The sequence below is a fragment of the Oncorhynchus gorbuscha genome, linkage group LG10, assembly GCF_021184085.1.
Source record: "Oncorhynchus gorbuscha isolate QuinsamMale2020 ecotype Even-year linkage group LG10, OgorEven_v1.0, whole genome shotgun sequence".
Taxonomy (NCBI): domain Eukaryota; kingdom Metazoa; phylum Chordata; class Actinopteri; order Salmoniformes; family Salmonidae; genus Oncorhynchus; species Oncorhynchus gorbuscha.
Genome location: NC_060182.1, coordinates 25,663,148 through 25,684,134, shown reverse-complemented (window position 1 = coordinate 25,684,134; position 20,987 = coordinate 25,663,148). Strand labels below are relative to the sequence as shown.

Here is a 20,987-nt window from a genome sequence, read left to right as displayed (position 1 = left end):
CTGTACAGTCAAAGCTTTCCTTAAGTTTAGGTCAGTCACAGTGGTCAGGTATTCTGCCACTGTGTACTCTCTGTTTAGGGTCAGTCACAGTGGTCAGGTATTCTGCCACTGTGTACTCTCTGTTTAGGGTCAGTCACAGTGGTCAGGTATTCTGCCACTGTGTACTCTCTGTTTAGGGTCAGTCACAGTGGTCAGGTATTCTGCCACTGTGTACTCTCTGTTTAGGGTCAGTCACAGTGGTCAGGTATTCTGCCACTGTGTACTCTCTGTTTAGGGTCAGTCACAGTGGTCAGGTATTCTGCCACTGTGTACTCTCTGTTTAGGGTCAGTCACAGTGGTCAGGTATTCTGCCACTGTGTACTCTCTGTTTAGGGTCAGTCACAGTGGTCAGGTATTCTGCCACTGTGTTCTCTCTGTTTAGGGTCAGTCACAGTGGTCAGGTATTCTGCCACTGTGTACTCTCTGTTTAGGGTCAGTCACAGTGGTCAGGTATTCTGCCACTGTGTACTCTCTGTTTAGGGTCAGTCACAGTGGTCAGGTATTCTGCCACTGTGTACTCTCTGTTTAGGGTCAGTCACAGTGGTCAGGTATTCTGCCACTGTGTACTCTCTGTTTAGGGTCAGTCACAGTGGTCAGGTATTCTGCCACTGTGTACTCTCTGTTTAGGGTCAGTCACAGTGGTCAGGTATTCTGCCACTGTGTTCTCTCTGTTTAGGGTCAGTCACAGTGGTCAGGTATTCTGCCACTGTGTACTCTCTGTTTAGGGTCAGTCACAGTGGTCAGGTATTCTGCCACTGTGTTCTCTCTGTTTAGGGTCAGTCACAGTGGTCAGGTATTCTGCCACTGTGTACTCTCTGTTTAGGGTCAGTCACAGTGGTCAGGTATTCTGCCACTGTGTACTCTCTGTTTAGGGTCAGTCACAGTGGTCAGGTATTCTGCCACTGTGTACTCTCTGTTTAGGGTCAGTCACAGTGGTCAGGTATTCTGCCACTGTGTACTCTCTGTTTAGGGTCAGTCACAGTGGTCAGGTATTCTGCCACTGTGTACTCTCTGTTTAGGGTCAGTCACAGTGGTCAGGTATTCTGCCACTGTGTTCTCTCTGTTTAGGGTCAGTCACAGTGGTCAGGTATTCTGCCACTGTGTACTCTCTGTTTAGGGTCAGTCACAGTGGTCAGGTATTCTGCCACTGTGTACTCTCTGTTTAGGGACAAATAGCATTTTGATAGTTTGATCTGTTGTTTTGTTTCTCTCTCTCTCTCTCCCTCTCTCTCTCCCTCTCTCTCTCTCTCTCTCTCTCTCTCTCTCTCTCTCTCTCTCTCTCTCTCTCTCTCTCTCTCTCTCTCTCTCTCTCTCTCTCTCTCTCTCTCTCTCTCTCTCTCTCTCTCTCTCTCTCTCTCTCTCTGTCAGATGCCCAGTTTGTGAAGGTGGCCTCGATGGCGGAGACTGATAACCCAGAGGATGACAAGGTGTACGTGTTCTTCACTGAGCGGGCTCAGGAGGCAGAGGGGGCTGCTGGGAAGGTGCTGTACTCCCGAGTGGCACGTGTCTGCAAGGTAAGATCTCTACGTGCCTGTGTTGTGTCTGCTGGTATTGACGTGTGTGTGTGTGTGTGTGTGTGTGTGTGTGTGTGTGTGTGTGTGTGTGTGTGTGTGTGTGTGTGTGTGTGTGTGTGTGTGTGTGTGTGTGTGTGTGTGTGTGTGTGTGTGTGTGTGTGTGTGTGTGTGTGTGTGTGTGTGTGTGTGTGTGTGTGTGTGTGTGTGTGTGTTGCCTGTATGTGTGTTTGTTTATATTTTTTCTATCATAGTTGCTGTCTATGTCGATCGTGACATCTGTTCTAATCTGTACAGAATGACATCGGGGGTCAGAGGAGTCTGGTGAACAAGTGGAGCACCTTCCAGAAGGCACGTATAGTCTGCTCCATCCCTGGATCCGACGGGATACAGACTCACTTTGATCAACTACGTGAGTATCAACTATCATCTTTACCTCACTCTTACTTACCAGTGACCACACACATGACCATAAGATTACCGACCATAACCATGAATACAACAAGTCAAACATACAGACAATCATCCTAAAGTACAACAGACATACCATATGTCTTCAATAGTATTCAATCTCAATAAGATCGCAGTGGGGGAGGGAGTGAATGTTGTACAGACTGTACTGGTGCTGAAACAGCTATGGAAGTGAAGATTCTATGCTTGGCCAACAGACACTTGGCCCAGTGTTTGATCATGCAGCCAGCATAACTCCACTCCACCCCACCCTGGCTTGTGGTATTCCACACTGTTACCACGGTGACCAGCAGCCTTGTCCATTTACCCTGCTCTGCCTCTGTAGTACTTCAGCCCTGGTCGCCCAGGCAACTGCTCTGAAGTCTCTTAGTCTCTATTAGAGAGGATTTAAGAGTCTGGTACTGTTCTTCTGCTGTTTCATCTTCCGTTTTCATGTGTGTTATGGGGTGATTAGTGTGTGTGTGCATGTGTGTGTCTATGTTTATGTGTGCACTCTGTCATGGGTGGTTATATAGGCCATGGTGTATCTGTAAGTGATGTGATCAGTAGCTGGCCTCGCTGAGAGTGAGACAGAGAGACAGGACCGGTCTCTTATCACATCTCTCTTTGTAAAGACAACCAGACAGTAGAATAAACAACCTGAGTCCTACTTCACCCCCTTCTTCCTTCTCTCTGGGGTTAAACTGAGTCAACTACACACATTATGACACACACACGCACACACACACACACACATGCACACACACACACACGCACACACACGCACGCACGCACGCACACACACACACACACACACACACACACACACACACACACACACACACACACACACACACACACACACACACACACACACACACACACACACACACACACACACACACACACACACACACACACACACACACACACACACACACACACACACACACACACACACACACACACTATGACACACACCCCTTTCTGTCCAACCCAACACGTCTCAGCCAGGACAGTGAGTGGGAGGATGACCATAAACATCCCCACACAACAACCTGCCCCAGGACATATTGCAGCTGAAAAGATCATCAAAGATCATCAGCCCAAGAATGCCGCCGGTGTTTAGTTTACGCCATGCTCCGTCGGCCAGAAACACTACGAATCCCATGAGCGCCTGGTGTGTGTCCGGGTCCCTCATGGTGGAGGAGTGGACACAGTCTGAGTCAGGTTGTTATCTATGCCGGAACTTCAACAGGAATATTTGAGCAAAACTTGTGTCAGCTTTGACAAAAGCCACTATCCTGGCAGGTCATCTCTGTTTGTACAGGTGAAAGGGATCGTTGACAGTGTTGAGTACTCAACCATCAACATTTACTGAATACATTCGTTTCTAATCCTACAGTCAGAATAAAGTGGTTCCAACAGTAGTCTTGGATTGAAAGCTTATGAGAGACATGGTAAGCGAAAGTCTTAGAGTATCAGAGTTTAGTGGCATTTTTATGGGTTTAATTATAGCCCACTGGGCACAGACATCAAGTCAATGTCTATTCCACGTTGGTTCAACATAATTTCATTGAAACGACGTGGAAACAATGTTGATTCAACCAATGTGTGGCCAGTGGGTGAAACATGTAAACATTTAAAAGGTGTAATTGGTCAGAATCCCATCAACAGAATTCACTGCAATGTTGTTATTATGTTGTTATTCAGGACTGTCATACCATGGGTTTGGACCAGGACACAATGACTATTAGACCACATAGTTGAGGTATGAACACCTCTGTCCCGAAGCAGAGGACTAAAAGGTCTTGAGTAGTTTGTTTTGGGTTTATAGATTTGAGGGATTTAGAGGAAGTTCCTATGTGTGTGAGTGTAGCCAGAGGGTATGACAGACAGAACCCACATCCTAGTCCCTAGATAGCCCAACTCTGATGAGGGAAGAGGAGTGAGAAGGAGGAATGAAGAGGAGGGGTGAGGAGTTGAGGAGAAGCGGTCGTTTTTTGGGATAAGGCTGGGAAGGATAGGGGCTGGAGCCTGAGGGGTGCGGGCCAGACAAGGGTATCTACCCTCCAGGAGAACAGATCCCTTTGTTCAGAGGAACTGACACAGGTAGAGCCCTCTGGAAAGAAAAGTAGAGACACAGAGAGAGCGAGAGAGTGAGTGAGTGAGTGAGTGAGTGAGTGAGTGAGGAGAAAGTGAAAGACAAAGAAATGTAGAGGAAAGAGACTCCCAAAATGGGGATTTGAGAGAGATGATTATTCAGACAGAGAGAGAGAGAGGAGAGAGACAGCCAGCAGTCTCCACAGCATGGTGTACCCAAACTCCTCTGCTGTGTGTTATGCCCTGGGCTATGCGGCGGCGTGTGTGTGCAGTGGTGTGTGTGTGGGAGGTAAGATTAGATTCCCACCAGACTGATCTCATCGAGGCCACCTGAAGCAGCAGGAACGAGAGGAATGTGAGAATAGTTATACGCTTCATTGTGTACCACACCACAACTACAAGCCCACCATACATACTGTCTGTATGCTAGCGTGTGTGTTTGTCTGTTTGTGTGTTTGTGTGTGTACGTGCGTGCATTCCTGTGTACGTGTGTGCATGTGTTTGTTTGTCGCATCCAGTATGTCTGTCTGTACAACTGGTTCATGTAACTGTGTATACACAGACTGCGTGTGCCTAATATTTATTTATGTTTTTTTCACCTTTATTTAACCAGGAAGGTTAGTTGAGAACAAGTTCTCATTTATAACTGTGACCTGGCCAAGATAAAGCACAGCAGTTCGACACATACAACAACACAGAATTACACATGGAATAAACAAACATACAGTCAATAATACAGTAGAAAAAAATCCAAATCTATATACAGTGAGTGCAAATGAGGTGAGATAAGGGAGGTAAAGGCAATAAATAGGACATGGTGGCGAAGTAATTACAATTTAGCAATTAAACACTGGAGTGGTAGATGTGCAGAAGATGAATGTGCAAGTAGAGATACTGGGGTGCAAAGGAGCAAGATAAATAAATAAATACAGAATACAGTTTGTGCTAAGGATGCAATTTTCTGCTTGAAAAAGCTAGCCTTTGCTTTCCTAACTGCCTGTGTATATTTGTTCCTAACTTCCCTGAAAAGTCCATATCAATGTCTTGTTTGTGTACATGTTCATGTGTCATATATTTGGTCAGTGGTTGATCTGTGTCATGGGGTTGGGAGGGATGGAGAACAGTGTGGGGCCATAGGAGACAGAGAGGCAGAGAGGCCTAGCTGCAGGGCAGGAGAGGCCTAGCTGCAGGGCAGGAGAGGCCTGCTGTAGGGCAGGAGAGGCCTAGCTGCAGGGCAGGAGAGGCCTAGCTGCAGGGCAGGAGAGGCCTAGCTGCAGGGCAGGAGAGGCCTGCTGTAGGGCAGGAGAGGCCTAGCTGCAGGGCAGGAGAGGCCTAGCTGCAGGGCAGGAGAGGCCTAGCTGCAGGGCAGGAGAGGCCTGCTGTAGGGCAGGAGAGGCCTAGCTGCAGGGCAGGAGAGGCCTAGCTGCAGGGCAGGAGAGGCCTAGCTGCAGGGCAGGAGAGGCCTAGCTGCAGGGCAGGAGAGGCCTAGCTGCAGGGCAGGAGAGGCCTAGCTGCAGGGCAGGAGAGGCCTAGCTGCAGGGCAGGAGAGGCCTAGTTGCAGGGCAGGAGAGGCCTAGCTGCAGGGCAGGAGAGGCCTAGCTGCAGGGCAGGAGAGGCCTGCTGTAGGAGGATTGGTCATGGAGGATCGGCTCGTCTTCAGCTCTCACACTGAAATATACTATGTATGTAACACTAATACTAATATACTATGTATGTAATATGCATATTACTGACTGGGATTCGTTAGGTTGGCCCACTCAGCCGTACCACCATACCAAACAGCATTAGTCACATTTGGAGTAGGAACACATTTGTATACACACACACACACACACGCACGCACGCACGCACGCACGCACGCACGCACGCACGCACGCACGCACGCACGCACACACACACACACACACACACACACACACACACACACACACACACACACACACACACACACACACACACTTGTACACTTGCTCACTCGCATGCTCACACATACATACGCACACATTTCGTATGCGATGATGACTTCCACTACTGCTTGTGTGTTTGCTGACAACTGTATAATCCGATGCAGGATGCACATTATCTGCCGTTGAGGCCAGTCTCCTTGCCAGACTATGTTCAGTACTTTTTTCCGCTGCCAACTGCACTCTTTGATGGCAGAAGCCTGGCCAGGTGGAACGGTCCACATCAACATTCTGGAGGGAGGCAGGATTTATCCCACACTTCTTTAGTGATGTCTTCAGTTGGTTCTTCAGCTGCCTTTTCTACCCAGCTGAAGAGCAATGGCCCAATTGTAGCTGTCCGTGCAGCATCTTTTGTGGCAGGCAATCCTCTGGCATCCGGATAGCATGGCTGAGCCATCTAAGCTAGTGGTGTGTGATGGACTCGTCAGTGCTCCTGCAGTTGGTTTTCTGTAGGATCTCTGAGTGTGGAACACGATTCTGGTCACTTTCAAAATGCACACCCCACCTCTGGATTATTTTAGTTTCTGAGTCTAAACCCATCTTCACTTCTGAGGGTACGGAGAAAGCAACTTCTTGGGCCGTGTGTGTTCTTCAGGGCATCATAAAAGTGTCATATCTGTATTTCTTGTGCTTTGGAGATCCACCAGTCATTTTGTAGATGTCGTAGAGCACTCTGTGCCTCCCTCCACTGAACATGCCATTGCTTTTGAGGGCTTCAGAAGTGGGGTTGTTGAGTGTGGCTTTATGCACCTTGGCTATGCTGTGGAGGGTGGATATGTACCATGTATATGCTGTGGAGGGTGGATATGCACCTTGTATATGCTGTGGAGGGTGGATATGTACCATGTCTATGCTGTGGAGGGTGGATATGTACCATGTCTATTCTGTGGAGGGTGGATATGCACCTTGGCTATGCTGTGGAGGGTGGATATGTAGCTTGTCTATGCTGTGGAGGGTGGATATGTACCTTGTCTATGCTGTGGAGGGTGGATATGTACCTTGTACCCTGTCATGTCACATATTTAATAATGCAAATCAGCCCTATAATCAGTTTGACCCAAGTTTCTCACCTAATGCAACATGTATCCCTTCTCTTCTCCTTCCAGAGGACATCTTTATCCTCCATGATGGGAAGGACAAGAAGAACCCTCTGATCTACGGACTCTTTACCACATCCAGGTGATTCAGCCTGTTTGTATGTGTGTGTGTGTGTGCGTGTGTGCGTGTGTGTGTGTGTGAGAGAGAGAGAGAGAGAGAGAGAGAGAGAGAGAGAGAGAGAGAGAGAGAGAGAGAGAGAGAGAGAGAGAGAGAGAGAGAGAGAGAGAGAGAAGAGAAAGAGAGAGAGAGAGAGAGAGAGAGAGAGAGAGAGAGAGAGAGAGAGAGAGAGAGAGAGAGAGAGAGATACTGATATGCGTCAACAGTAACCTTGAGAAAATCCTCTGCATTATTATTAACAGCAGACTCGTACATTTCCTCAATGAAAACAAGGTACTGAGCAAATGTCAAATTGGCTCTTTACCAAATTACCGTACGACAGAACATGTATTCACCCTGCACACCCTAATTGACAACCTCTTTTCATGCTTTGTTGATTTCAAAAAAGCCTTCGACTCAATTTGGCATGAGGGTCTGCTATACAAATTGATGGAAAGTGGTGTTGGGGGTAAAACATAAGACATTATAAAATCCATGTATACAAACAACAAGTGTGCGGTTAAAATTGGCAAAAAACACACACATTTCCTCACACAGCGCCGTGGGGTGAGACAGGGATGTAGCTTAAGCCTCACCCTCTTCATCATATATATCAACAAAATCCATTTTTTTGTCTGTTAAAATAACATCAAATTGATCATAAATACAGTGTAGACATTGTTAATGTTGTAAATGACTATCGTAGTTGGAAACGGCAGATTTTTAAAATGGAATATCTACATAGGTGTGCAGAGGCCCATTATCAGCAACCATCACTCCTGTGTTCCAATGGCACATTGTGTTAGCTAATCCAAGTTTATCATTTGAAAAGGCTAATTGCTCATTAGAAAATCATTTTGCAATTATGTCAGCACAGCTGAAAAGTGTTGTTGATTAAAGAAGCAATAAAACTGACCTTCTTTAGACTAGTCTAGTATCTGGAGCATCAGCATTTGTGGATTCGATTACAGGCTCAAAATGACTAGAAACAAAGAACTTTCTTCTGAAACTCGTCAGTCTATTCTTGTTCTGAGAAATGAAGGCTATTCCATGCGAGAAATTGCCAAGAAACTGAAGATCTTGTACAACGCTGTGTACTACTCCCTTCACAGAACACTGCAAACTGGCTATAACCAGAATAGAAAGAGAAGTGGGAGGCCCCGGTGCACAACTGAGCAAGAGGACAAGGCCAGCATCCTGGAGTCACCTCCTCACTGTTGAGGTTGAGACTGGTGTTCTGCGGGTACTATTTAATGAAGCTGCCAGTTGTGGACTGGTGAGGCGTCTGTTTCTCATACTAGACACTCTAATGTACTTGTCCTCTTGCTCAGTTGTGAACCGGGGCCTCCCACTCCTCTTTCTATTCTGGTTAGGGCCAGTTTGCGCTGTTCTGTGAAGGGAGTAGTACACAGCGTTGTACGAGATCTTCAGTTTCCTGGCAATTTTTCTTTTAAAATTATAAACTTGGATTAGCTAACACAAAGTGCCATTGGAACACAGGAGTGATGGTTGCTGATAATGGGCCTCTGTACGCCTATGTAGATATTCCATAAATAATCTGCCTTTTCCAGCTACAGTAGTCATTTACAACATTAACAATGTCTACACTGTATTTATGATCAATTTGATGTTATTTTTAACGGACATAAAAATGATTTTCTTTCTAAAACATGTGACAGTTGATTGAAAGGTAATAATGACTGACACACTATCCCCTCTCTTCCCCACAGTGACGTTCTGAATGGTTCAGCGGTGTGTGTGTACCGCATGCAGGACGTGGTAAGGGCCTTCAAGGGAAACTTCTACCACAAGGAGGGACCGCAGTACAAGTGGGCTGAGTTCACAGGAAAGGTCCCCTATCCAAGACCTGGCACAGTAAGTTCTCTACTAATGAGCTGCCATTCCCTGTCCATCGTTACTCACCATATTCTGATTCGTGGCAAGAAAAAGTACAGTTGAAGTCAGACGTTTATATATACCTTAGCCAAATACATTTAAACTCAGTTGTTAAACTCAGTAATCCAAGTAAAAATTTCCCATCTTAGGTCAGTTCTTTTTTATTTTAAGAATGTGAAATGTCAGAATAATAGTAGAGAGAATGATTTATTTCAGCTTTTATTTCTTTCATCACATTCCCAGTGGGTCAGAAGTTTGCATACACTCAATTAGTATTTGGTAGCATTGCCTTTAAATTGTTTAACTTGGGTCAAATGTTTCGAATAGCCTTCCACAAGCTTCCCACAATAAGTTGGGTGAATTTTGGCCCATTCCTCCTGACAGAGCTGGTGTAACTGAGTCAGGTTTGTAGGCCTTGCCTGCACACACTTCTTCAGTTCTGACCACAAATTTTCTATGGGATTGAGGTCAGGGCTTTGTGATGGCCACTCCAATACCTTGACTTTGTTGTCCTTAAGCCATTTTGCCACAACTTTGGAAGTATGCTTGGGGTCATTGTCCATTTGGAAGACCCATTTGCGACCAAGCTTTAACTTCCTGACTGATGTCTTGAGATGTTGCTTCAATATATCCACATAATTTTCTTTCCTCATGATCCCCATCTATTTTGTGAAGTGCACTAGTCCCTCCTGCAGCAAAGCACCCCCATAACATGATGCTGCCACCCCGGTGCTTCATGGTTGGGATGGTGTTCTTCAGCTTGCAAGCCTCCCCCCTTTTCCCTCCAAACATAACAATGGTCGTTATGGCCAAACATTTCTATTTTTGTTTCATCAGACCAGAGGACATTTCTCCAAAAAGCACAATCTTTGTCCCCATGTGCAGTTGCAAACCGTAGTCTGGCTTTTCATGGCGGTTTTGGAGCCATGGCTTCTTCCTTGCTGAGCGGCCTTTCAGGTTATGTCGATATAGGACTCGTTTTACTGTGGATATAGATACTTTTGTACTGGTTTCCTCCAGCATATTCACAAGGCCCTTTGCTGTTGTTCTGGGATTGATTTGCACTTTTTGCACCAAAGTACATTCCTCTCTAGGAGACAGAACGTGTATCCTTCCTGAGCAGTATGACAGCTACATGGTCCAATAGTACTTGCGTACTAATGTTTGTACAGATGAACGTGGTTCCTTCAGGTGTTTGGAAAATGTTACCAAGGATGAACCAGACTTGTGGAGTTCTACAGTTTGTTTTCTGAGGTCTTGGCTGATTTCTTTTGATTTTCCCATGATGTCAAGCAAAGAGGAACTGAGTTTGAAGGTAGGCCTTGAAATATATCTACAGGCACACCGCCAATTGACTCAAATGATGTCAATTAGCCTATCAGAAGCTTCTAAAGCCATGACATCATTTTCTGGAATTTTACAAGCTGTTTAAAGGCACAAACAACTTTGTGTATGTAAACTTCTGACCCACTGGAATTGTGATAGTGAATTATAAGTGAAATAATCTGTATGTAAACAATTGTTGGAAAAACTACTTGTGTCATGCACAAAGTAGATGTCCTAACCGACTTGCCAAAACTATAGTTTGTTAACAAGAAATGTGTGGAGTGGTTGAAAAATGTTTTTTTAATGACTCCAACCTAACTGTATGTAAACTTTCGACTTCAACTGTACGTGAACCCTTTGGATTTACCTGGATTTCTGCATAAATTGGTCATCAATTTTGATCTGATCTTCATCTTAGTCACAACAATAGACAAACATACTGTGCTTATACACACAAATTATTGTATTTTTCTTGTCTATATTGAATAATTTAAACATTCAGTGTAGGCTGGAAAAAGTATGTGAACCCCTAGGCTAATGACTTCTCCGAAAGCTAATTGGAGTCAGGAGTCAGCTAACCCGGAGTCCAATCAATGAGACGAGATTGGAGATGTTGGTTAGAGCTGCCTTGCCATATAAAAAACACTCACAAAATTTGAGTTTGCTATTCACAAGAAGCATTGCCTAATGTGAACCATGCCTCAAACAAAAGAGAGCTCAGAAGACCCAAGATTAAGAACTGTTGCCTTGCATAAAGCTGGAAAGGGTTACAAAAGTATCTCTAAAAAACTTGATGTTCATCAGTCCCCAATAAGCAAAATTGTCTATAAATTGAGAAAGTTCAGCACTGTTGCTACTTTCCCTAAGAGTGGCCATCCTAAAAAAGATGACTGCAAGAGCACAATGCAGAATGCACAATGAGGTTAGGAAGAATGCTAGCGTGTCAGCTTAAAAGATCTACAGAAATCTCCTGAACACGCTAACATCTCTGTTGACGAGTCTACGATTCGTAAAACAGTCAACAAGAATGTTGTTCATGGGAGGACACCACGAAAGAAGCCACTGCTGTCCAAAAATAATCCATTGCTGCAAGTCTGAAGTTTGGATGTTCCACTGCATTACTGGCAAAATATTCTGTGGACAGATGAAACTACAGTTGAGTTGTTGGAAGGAACACACAACCCCATGTGTGGAGGAAAAAAAGGCACAGCACACCAACATCAACAACTGTAAAGTATGGTGGAGGAGCATCATGGTTTGGGGCTGCTTTGCTGCCTCATTGCCTTGACAGCTTGCTATCATCGACGGATAAATTAATTCTCAAGTTTATCAAGACATTTTTCAGGAGAATATTAGGCTCTCTGTCCACCAATTGAAGCTCAACAGAAATTGGGTGATGCAACAGGACAATGATCCAAAACACAGAAGTAAATCAACAACAGATTGGCTTCAACAGAAGAAAATATGCCTTCTGGAGTGGCCCAGTCAGAGTCCTGACCTCAAACCGATTGAGATGCTGTGGCATGACCTCAAGAGAGCGGTTCACACCAGACATTCCAAGAATATTACTGAACTGACACAGTTTTGTGAAGAGAAATGGTCCAAAATTCCTCCTGAACATTGTGCAGGTCTGATCTGCAACTACAGAAAATGTTTGGTTGAGGTTATTGCTGCTAAAGGAGGGTCAACCAGTTATTGAATCCAAGGTTTCACTTTTTCCACCCTGCACTATAAATGTTTACACGGTGTGTTCAATAAAGACATGAAAGCATGTTATTGTTTTTGTGTTAGTTTAAGCAGACTGTTTGTCTATTTGTTTTAACCTAGATGAAGATCAGATCAAATTTTATGACCAATTTATTCAGAAATCCAGGTATTTCCAAAGGGTTCACATACTTTTTCTTGCCACTGTATACTGAATGTAGCTGGGAACGAGGCTCTCTACCAGTCGAAATTAAGGAATACAAGCACTATCTTTGACCCAACTCAAGCTCAACAAATATTCTAGTCCAAAGGCACAACTTTTTACAACTCTTCTCAACCTTAATTTGATCCCAACTTTAACCATGTTTTGCCCAACTCTTTCCATTTCATTGAATGCTTGATGCCAATGCAGCTCTCCCTATCTCTCTCCCTCTCCCTTCAGTGTCCCAGCAGTACATACGGTAGCTACAGCTCCACCCGGGAGTACCCTGATGACGTCATCTTCTTCAGCCGTACCCACCCTCTGCTGCAGGAAGCAGTGCTGCCGCAGGGAGGGTGCCCTCTGTTGGTCAGGGTGGGAGTGCACTACAAGTTCAGCCGACTGCTCGTGGACCGAGTAGAGGCAGTGGACGGACAGTATGACGTCCTGTTCATTGGCACAGGTGTGGGGATAGGTTTTGTGTATGTGTGCGTGCACGTGAGTGTGTGTTTGAGTACAGTACAAGCAGGAGTGTCCTCTGTGTTGCAGACTCAGGCCAGGTGCTGAAGTCTATCCCCCTCCCTAAAGAACACGGTGGCACCCAGGAGGTCACCCTGGAGCAGCTGCAGGTCTTCCAGGTACAAGTTTGTTGTATCCTTACTTTGACAAATCTGTAGTTTTAGATCATTTTTTGACATATCTGTAGTTTCTTCTGTTGTCTGGTTTACCCTAACACCTTTTCCCCTCTCCCACCACAGCACAAGTCACCTGTGACTACCATGACACTGTCCAAGAAAAAGGTAAGAATGATGCACATATACCCTCCCCCCCAAACACACACAAAGCTCCCCATCTTATATCTCCAAGAAGTGCTTAAGCACTGGTTGCTATGGTAACCACAGAGCGATGAGGAATCCCACTGGCTACAGACGTCAATCCAACGTCTATTCTATGTTAGTTCAAAGTAATTTAATTGAAATGACATGGAAACAACCAGTTTTTGCCTAGTGGGCTGGTGCACATTGAGATGGTGAATCTACATAAACACACGTAAACATGCTCTGTAGCAGTCAGTCTCAGTCGTGTGTGAATTTGGAAAGTGTGAATCATCGAAAGCATAATTCCTGAAATAACTGACGGTTGTGGCATTTGCTCTCTCAGCCATTTTATAATGATGTGTTTTTCTTCTGTTTTCTTTTTGCTTTTTGTGTGTGTGTGTGTGTGTGTGTGTGTGTGTGTGTGTGTGTGTGTGTGTGTGTGTGTGTGTGTGTGTGTGTGTGTGTGTGTGTGTGTGTGTGTGTGTGTGTGTGTGTGTGTGTGTGTGTGTGTGTGTGTGTGTGTGTGACTACAGCAGTGGCTGTTTGTGGGTTCTGCGGAGGGTGTGGCCCAGTTGGCTCTGTTCCAGTGTGAGCTGTACGGCCAGGCCTGCACTGAATGCTGTCTGGCCAGAGATCCCTACTGCACCTGGGACGGACACGCCTGCAGCCCCTTCATGCCCATTGCACGCAGGTGGACACGCTTAGCTCACACGCAACCCAGACCCAACACTTACTGTATATCTAGCTAGCACTTCACACAGTTACAGTATAGAACTACAGTATAAACTAAACACGAAGAAACATACTGTTAAAATAGAGAGGAAAATAAAGTTGTAAGTTTAAGTCTATGACATGCCTGCTCACTCTCATATACCCAGTACCCACTCATCCAATACATGTCTATGTAGCTATAGGCCTGCCCTACTCATAAATGCTCACATTTAGTGCATACTCTTATCTACCATTATGTATTTTTTCTCTCTCACCGAAGGAGGAACGCTCGCCAGGTTGGTGATGAGGAGGACCCTTTGACACAGTGTGTCAGACAGGGAGGTGAGCAGAGACTGTCAGAAGCCGCAACCCCACAGACATACAGTACCAGTCAAAAAGTTTGGACACACCTACTCATTCAAGGGTTTTTCTTTGTTTGCACTATTTCCTAATAATAGGGAAGTCATCAAAACTATGAAATAACACACATGGAATCATGTAGTAACCAAAAAAGTGTTAAATAAATCCAAATATATTTAATATTTGAGATTCTTCAAAGTAGCCACCCTTTGCCTTTATGACAGGCATTCTCTCAACCAGCTTCAAGAGGAATCCTTTATCAACTGTCTTGAAGGAGTTCCTATATATGCTGAGCACAGCCGTCCAACTCATCCCGAATCATCTCAATTGGTTTGAGGTTGGGTGATTGTGAAGGCCAGGACATCTGATGCAGCACTCCATCACTCTCCTTCTTGGTCAAATTGCCCTTACAAAGCCTGTGAAGTGTGTTTTGGGTCATTGTCCTTTTGAAAAACGAATGATAGTCCCACTAAGTGCAAACTAGATGGGATGGTGTATCATTGCAGAATGCTGTGGTAGCCATACTGGTTAAGTGTGCCTTGAATTCTAAACAAATCACTGACAGTGTCACCAGCAAAGCACCCCCACACTATCACACCTCTTCCATGCTTCACGGTGGGAACCACACATGCGGGGATCATCCATTCACCTACACTCTACTCTGCATCTCACAAAGACACGGCGGTTGGAACCAAAAATCTCAAATTTGGAGTCATCAGACTAAAGGACAGATTTCCACCGGTCTCATGTCCATTGCTCATGTTTCTTGGCTCAAGCAAGTCTCTTCTTATTATTAAGAAGTAACTCTGGGTCTTCCTTTCCTGTGGAGGTCCTCATGAAAGCCAGTTTCATCATAGCACTTGATGGTTTTTGCAACTGCACTTGAAGAAACTTTCAAAGTTCTTGAAATTTTACGCATTGACTGACCTTCATGTCTTAAAGGAATGATGGACTGTTGTTTCTCTTTGCTTATTTGAGCTGTTCTTGCCATAGTATGGACTTGGTCTTTTACCAAACAGGGTTATCTTCTGTATACCACCCCTACCTTGTCACAACTTTACTGATAGGCTGTAACGCATTAAGAAGGAAAGAAATTCCACAAATGAACTTTTAACAAGGCACACCTGTTCATTTAAATGCATTCCAGGTGACTACCTCATGAAGCTGGTTGAGAGAATGCCAAGAGTGTGCAAAGCAGTCATCAAAGCAAAGGGTGGCTACTTTTATGAATCTCAAATATTAAATTTACTTTGATTTGTTTAACACTTTTTCGGTTACTACATGATTCCATGTGTGTTATTTCATAGTTTTGATGTCTTCACTATTATTCCACAATGTAGAAAATACTAAAAATAAAGAAATCCCTTGAATGAGTAGGTGTTCAAACTTTTGACTGGTAATGCATACTAGCTTGGGTTTCTATATAGAGCAGACCTTGTGACAATTTTATCTGTCTCTGTTCAGCTGGTCTGCAGGTGAAAGCAGAGCAGAAGATGATGATGGTTGCTGAGGGTAACAGCACCTATCTGGAGTGCATGCCCAAATCCAGACATGCAGCCGTCACCTGGTACATACAGGCAGGAGAGAACAGCCCTGAGCTGCATCAGGTACATGCTGACACACAGGCAGTTACACACACACACACACACACACACACACACACACACACACACACACACACACACACACACACACACACACACACACACACACACACACACACACACACACACACACACACACACACACACACACACACACACACACACACACACACACACGCTGGCCTACACACTCACACTTCTCTCTGTGTTGCAGTTGCAGTCAGGAGAGCAGCTGGTGGTGATAGAGAGAGGTGTTCTGATCCGTCAGGCCGAGATGGGCCACTCTGGCGTGTACCACTGTCAACTGGAGGAGCATGGCTTCCGTTGGACTGCCGTCACCATCCGTCTGAGTGTGTGGAGCCCCTCCCGTGCCCTCTCCTGGTCCCCTAACAACCCTAACCCAAGCCCAGATGCCTTCCAGCCTTGGTACCAGGACGTCATGGCCCTCATCCATCCCAGCAGCCTGGAGAAGCACTGTCAGAGGCTGGGCTTCCGACAACGCCGGAACCGCAACCGCGACCAGGATCAGACCAAGGACACCAACCGCAAGACAGGGGACGGCCCCAGGGGCGAGAGGCACAAACATGGAGGCCGAGGTGGAGGTGGAGGAGGAGGCGGGAGGAAGAGCAGGAGCAAACCCCAGCAGAGGTCTCCACGAAGTGCTTAGATGCTCTACTGTCTAGAACATGCTTTCTTCTGACTTACACCCTCAAACACTGTCTCACTTTCTCAAAGACACACACACACACACTTACAAAAACACATATTCATGTAGATTGGGGACATAGGAGGTTCAGTGTGGGCTGGACTCAGAAATGTGAATGTGGTTGCGTAGCGTGTTGTATGAAGGATGCACAGCATGTCCAAGAGAATGGTGAGGAATATATTAAGGCATGAAGAGGACCTGGAAGAATGTGGTGTCTCATAAGACCCACTATGTGAACTTGTCTGAGGAACTGACTGGGTCTAATGTACAGAGGAGGTGAAGCTAGCTGGGATCTGTCCCAACGAAAGACAGAGAGGGAGTCAAAAGGACTCAAGCACGTGAGAGAGACTTATGTGTCTCTGAGGCACAACATTTGTGATTTGTCTTTGATGTTTAATGTAAAAAAAATATTATTTAACTATGTGTCGTATTTATTTATGTTTTGAATAAAAAGGTTTGTTTCAGTAGTTGTATTAAGGTCAGTTTTATTTAGTAAATGCTCTGTGGTGTTCATCAGGCTTTCAACTCAAGCTTGACTCCACATAACTGGCATCATTGATGCTGGGTGTGTTTGACATTAGTGCATCAGAGGAATTAAAAGGGGGAAATCTGAGTCAAACTTGCAAGACTGCCAAAATTAAATGCAGCAAAGCTAAAGCACTTCTAATGCTGTAGGAAAATAAACTTTAGTTTTATGTTCTGGAGCAGCTGCATAAAAGCAGAGAGAGACAGAGACATTTTTAATGTTGTCAGACTTCTTTACTGAGCAATGTCCTCGCGGCGCGCGCATGTGTGTGTGTGTGTGTGTGTGTGTGTGTGTGTGTGTGTGTGTGTGTGTGTGTGTGTGTGTGTGTGTGTGTGTGTGTGTGTGTGTGTGTGTGTGTGTGTGTGTGTGTGTGTGTGTGTGTGTGTGTGTGTGTGTGTGTGTGTGTGTGTGTGTGTGTACTTTATTCACTACCTTAAAGTATGATGGAAAGTATTTTATAATGAAACAGGTAATGTTGATGCTTTCCTCAAAGACCTTGTTCAGATCCTTCCCTGATTCATTATGCGCTCATGTATTTCATTGTGTAGCGTATATTTGTATCTCTGTGCCAATATTTATTTCATGTGATTTTCCAAATTGACTTTAAAATTAAATCAAATGTTTTCAATTGATCTCTCCCAAGTTAAGGAGACACCCAATGTAAATATTAAATTCTGCCAGTATGTTTTCATACGTTTCCTTTTTGTGCTATAGGAAGCCTGTCAATCAACAAAGGGAGACATACACGCACACATGCAGTGCATTCGGAAAGTATTCAAACCCCTTGACTTTTTCCATATTTTGTTATGATACAGCCTTACTCAAAAATGGATAAACAACTTTTTACAGATCAAAAATCTACACACAATACCCCATAATGACAAAGCAAAAACTGGTTTTTAGATTTGTTTCTAATTTATTACAAATAAAAAACAGAAATACCTTATTTACATAAGACCCGTTGCTATGAGACTCGAAATTGAGCTTAGGTACATCCTGTTTCCATTGATCATCCTTGAGATGTTTCTACAACTTGATTGGAGTCCACCTGTCGTAGATTCAATTGATTGGACATGATATGGAAACGCACACACCTGTCTATATGAGGTCCGACAGTTGACAATGCATGTCAGAGCAAAAACCAAGCCGTCATGGTGAAGGAATTGTCCGTAGAGCTCCGAGACAGGATTGTGTCAAGGCACAGATCTGGGGAAGGGTACAAAAAATGTCTGCAGCATTGAAGGTCCCCAAGAACACAGTGGCCTCCATCATTCTTAAATGGAAGAAGTTTGGAACCACCTTCCTAGAAGGAGGTGACCAAGAACCCGATGGTCATTCTGACAGAGATCCAGAGTTCCTCTGTGGAGATGGGAGAACCTTCCAGAAGGACAACCATCTCTGCAGAACTCCACCAATCAGGCCTTTATGGTAGAATGGCCAGATGGAAGCCCACTTGGGGTTTGCCAAAAGGCACCTAAAGGACTCTCAAACCTTGAGAAACATGATTCTCTGGTCTGATGAAACCAAGATTTAACATTTTGGCCTGAATGAGAAGTGTCACGTCTGGAGGTAACCTGGTGCCATCCCTATGGTGAAGCATGGATAGTGGCAGCATCATGCTCTAGAGATGTTTTTCAGCTGCAGGGACTGGGAGACTAGTCAGGATCGAGGGAAAGATGAACGGAGCATGATACAGAGAGAGCCTTGATGAAAACCTGCTCCAGAGAGCTCAGGACCTTATACTGGGGCAAAGGTTCACCTTCCAAAAGGACAACGACCCCAAGCACACAGCCAAGACAAAGCAGGAGTGGCTTCAGGACAAGTCTCTGAATGTCCTTGAGTGGGCCAGCCAGAGCCTGGACTTGAACCGGATCAAACATCTCTGGAGAGACCTGAAAATAGCTGTGCAGCAACGCTCCCCATCCAACCTGACAGAGCTTGAGAGGATCTGCAGAGTGTAACGGCGTTCGTCTGTTGAAGGAGAGTCGGACCAAAATGCAGCGTGGTGGTTACTCATGTTCTTTAATGAAGAATAGCGATACATGAAATAACTATTATATTACAAAACAACAAACGGAACGTGACAACCTATACAGCCTGTCTGGTGAATAACTAACACAGAGACAGGAACAATCACCCACAAAATACACAGTGAAACCCAGGCTACCTAAATATGGTTCCCAATCAGAGACAACGAAAATCACCTGACTCTGATTGAGAACCACCTCAGGCAGCCAAGCCTATGCTAGACACAACCCTAATCAGCCACAATCCCAATGCCTACAAAAACCCCAATACGACAACACAATAAACCCATGTCACACCCTGGCCTGAACAAATAATTAAAGAAAACACAAAATACTAAGACCAAGACGTGACAGACCACCCCCCTAAGGTGCGGACTCCCGGACGCACCTCAAAACCATAGGGCGGGTCCGGGTGGGCGTCTGTCCATGGTGGCGGCTCCAGCTCAGGACGTGGACCCCACTCCATAAATGTCATAGTTCCTCCCCCTCGCGTCCTGGGATAATCCACCCTCGCCGCCGACCATGGCCTAATAGTCCTCACCCAGAACCCCACTGGACTGAGGGGCAGCTCGTGACTGAGGGGCAGCTCGGGACTGAGGGGCAGCTCGGGACTGAGGGGCAGCTCGGGACTGGCTCGGGACTGAGGGGAGCTCGGGACTGAGCCCGGGACTGAGGGGCAGCCCGGGACTGAGGGGAAGCCCGGGACTGAGTTGAAGCCCAGTACTGAGGGGAAGCCCAGTACTGAGAGGAAGCCCAGTACTGAGAGGAAGCCCAGTACTGAGATGAAGCTCAGGCAGGTAGTAGGCTCCGGTAGATCCTGGCTTGCTGGCGGATCTGGAAGATTCTGGTTGACTGGCAGATCTGGAAGAGTCTGGTTGACTGGCAGATCGGGAAGAATCTGGTTGACTGGCAGATCTGGAAGATCATGGCTGACTGGCGGATCTAGCTGCTCTGGCTGCTCCATGCTGACTGACAGCTCTGGCTGCTCCATTGAGACTGGCAGCTCTGGCTGCTCCATGCAGATTGGCAGCTCTGGCTGCTCCATGCAGACTGGCAGCTCTGGCTGCTCCATGCAGATTGACAGCTCAGGCTGCTCCATGCAGATTGACAGCTCAGGCTGCTCCATGCAGACTGACAGCTCTGGCTGCTCCATGCAGACTGGCAGCTCTGGCTATTCCATGCAGACTGGCAGCTCTGTGCAGACTGGCAGCTCTATGCAGACTGACAGCTCTGGCTGCTCTATGCAGACTGGCAGCTCTGGCTGCTCCATGCAACCTGGCATCTCTCGCTGCTCCATGCAGGCTGGCAGCTCTGGCTGCGCTGAACAGGCAGGAGGCTCCGGCAGCGCAGGAGAGGAGAAAGGCTCCGGCTGCGCTAAACAGGCCGGAGACTCCAGCAGCACTGTAGAGGAGGAAGGCTCTGGCTGCGCTGAACAGGCGGGAGGCTCCGGCAGCGCAGGAGAGGAGAAAGGCTCTGGCTGCGCTAAACAGGCGGGAGACTCCAGCAGCGCTGTTGAGGAGGAAAGCGCTGGCTGCGCTGAACAGGCGGGAGACTCCGACAGCGCAGGAGAGGAGGAAAACGCTGGCTGCGCTGAACAGGCGAGGCGCACTGAAGGCCTGGTGCGTGGTGCTGGAACTGGTGGTACTGGATCGAGGACACGCACAGGAAGCCTGGTGCGGGGAGCTGCCACCGGCGGACTGGTGTTTGGAGGTGGCTCTGGATAGACCGGACCGTGCAGGCGCACTGGAGCTCTTGAGCTCTTCTAGCCCGGCCAATACGAAGAGCTGGTATGAACCGCACTGGAAACACTGTGCGCTCCATAGCATAACATGGTGCCTGCCCGGTCTCT

At 46.1% G+C, this 20,987-nt stretch overlaps 1 protein-coding gene across 2 annotated transcripts in view; it reads left to right on the top strand.

The window, feature by feature from the left end:
• The window catches only part of LOC124045055 (semaphorin-3ab-like), a 40,393-nt gene extending 23,341 nt beyond the window's left edge, over positions 1 to 17,052 (top strand). The window contains exons 7-17 of one of the 2 annotated variants that reach the window (XM_046364275.1): positions 1,408 to 1,553; positions 1,848 to 1,962; positions 7,174 to 7,246; positions 8,992 to 9,136; positions 12,630 to 12,849; positions 12,936 to 13,024; positions 13,145 to 13,186; positions 13,741 to 13,895; positions 14,196 to 14,257; positions 15,740 to 15,882; positions 16,094 to 17,052. In XM_046364275.1, the coding sequence (XP_046220231.1) occupies positions 1,408 to 1,553; positions 1,848 to 1,962; positions 7,174 to 7,246; positions 8,992 to 9,136; positions 12,630 to 12,849; positions 12,936 to 13,024; positions 13,145 to 13,186; positions 13,741 to 13,895; positions 14,196 to 14,257; positions 15,740 to 15,882; positions 16,094 to 16,546 (1,643 nt within the window). In that variant the 3' untranslated portion in view covers positions 16,547 to 17,052. Of the gene's footprint in view, positions 1 to 1,407; positions 1,554 to 1,847; positions 1,963 to 7,173; positions 7,247 to 8,991; positions 9,137 to 12,629; positions 12,850 to 12,935; positions 13,025 to 13,144; positions 13,187 to 13,737; positions 13,896 to 14,195; positions 14,258 to 15,739; positions 15,883 to 16,093 lie in introns of both variants that reach the window. The other variant, XM_046364274.1, reaches the window with a different exon arrangement.
• The last annotated feature ends 3,935 nt before the right edge of the window (positions 17,053 to 20,987 follow it).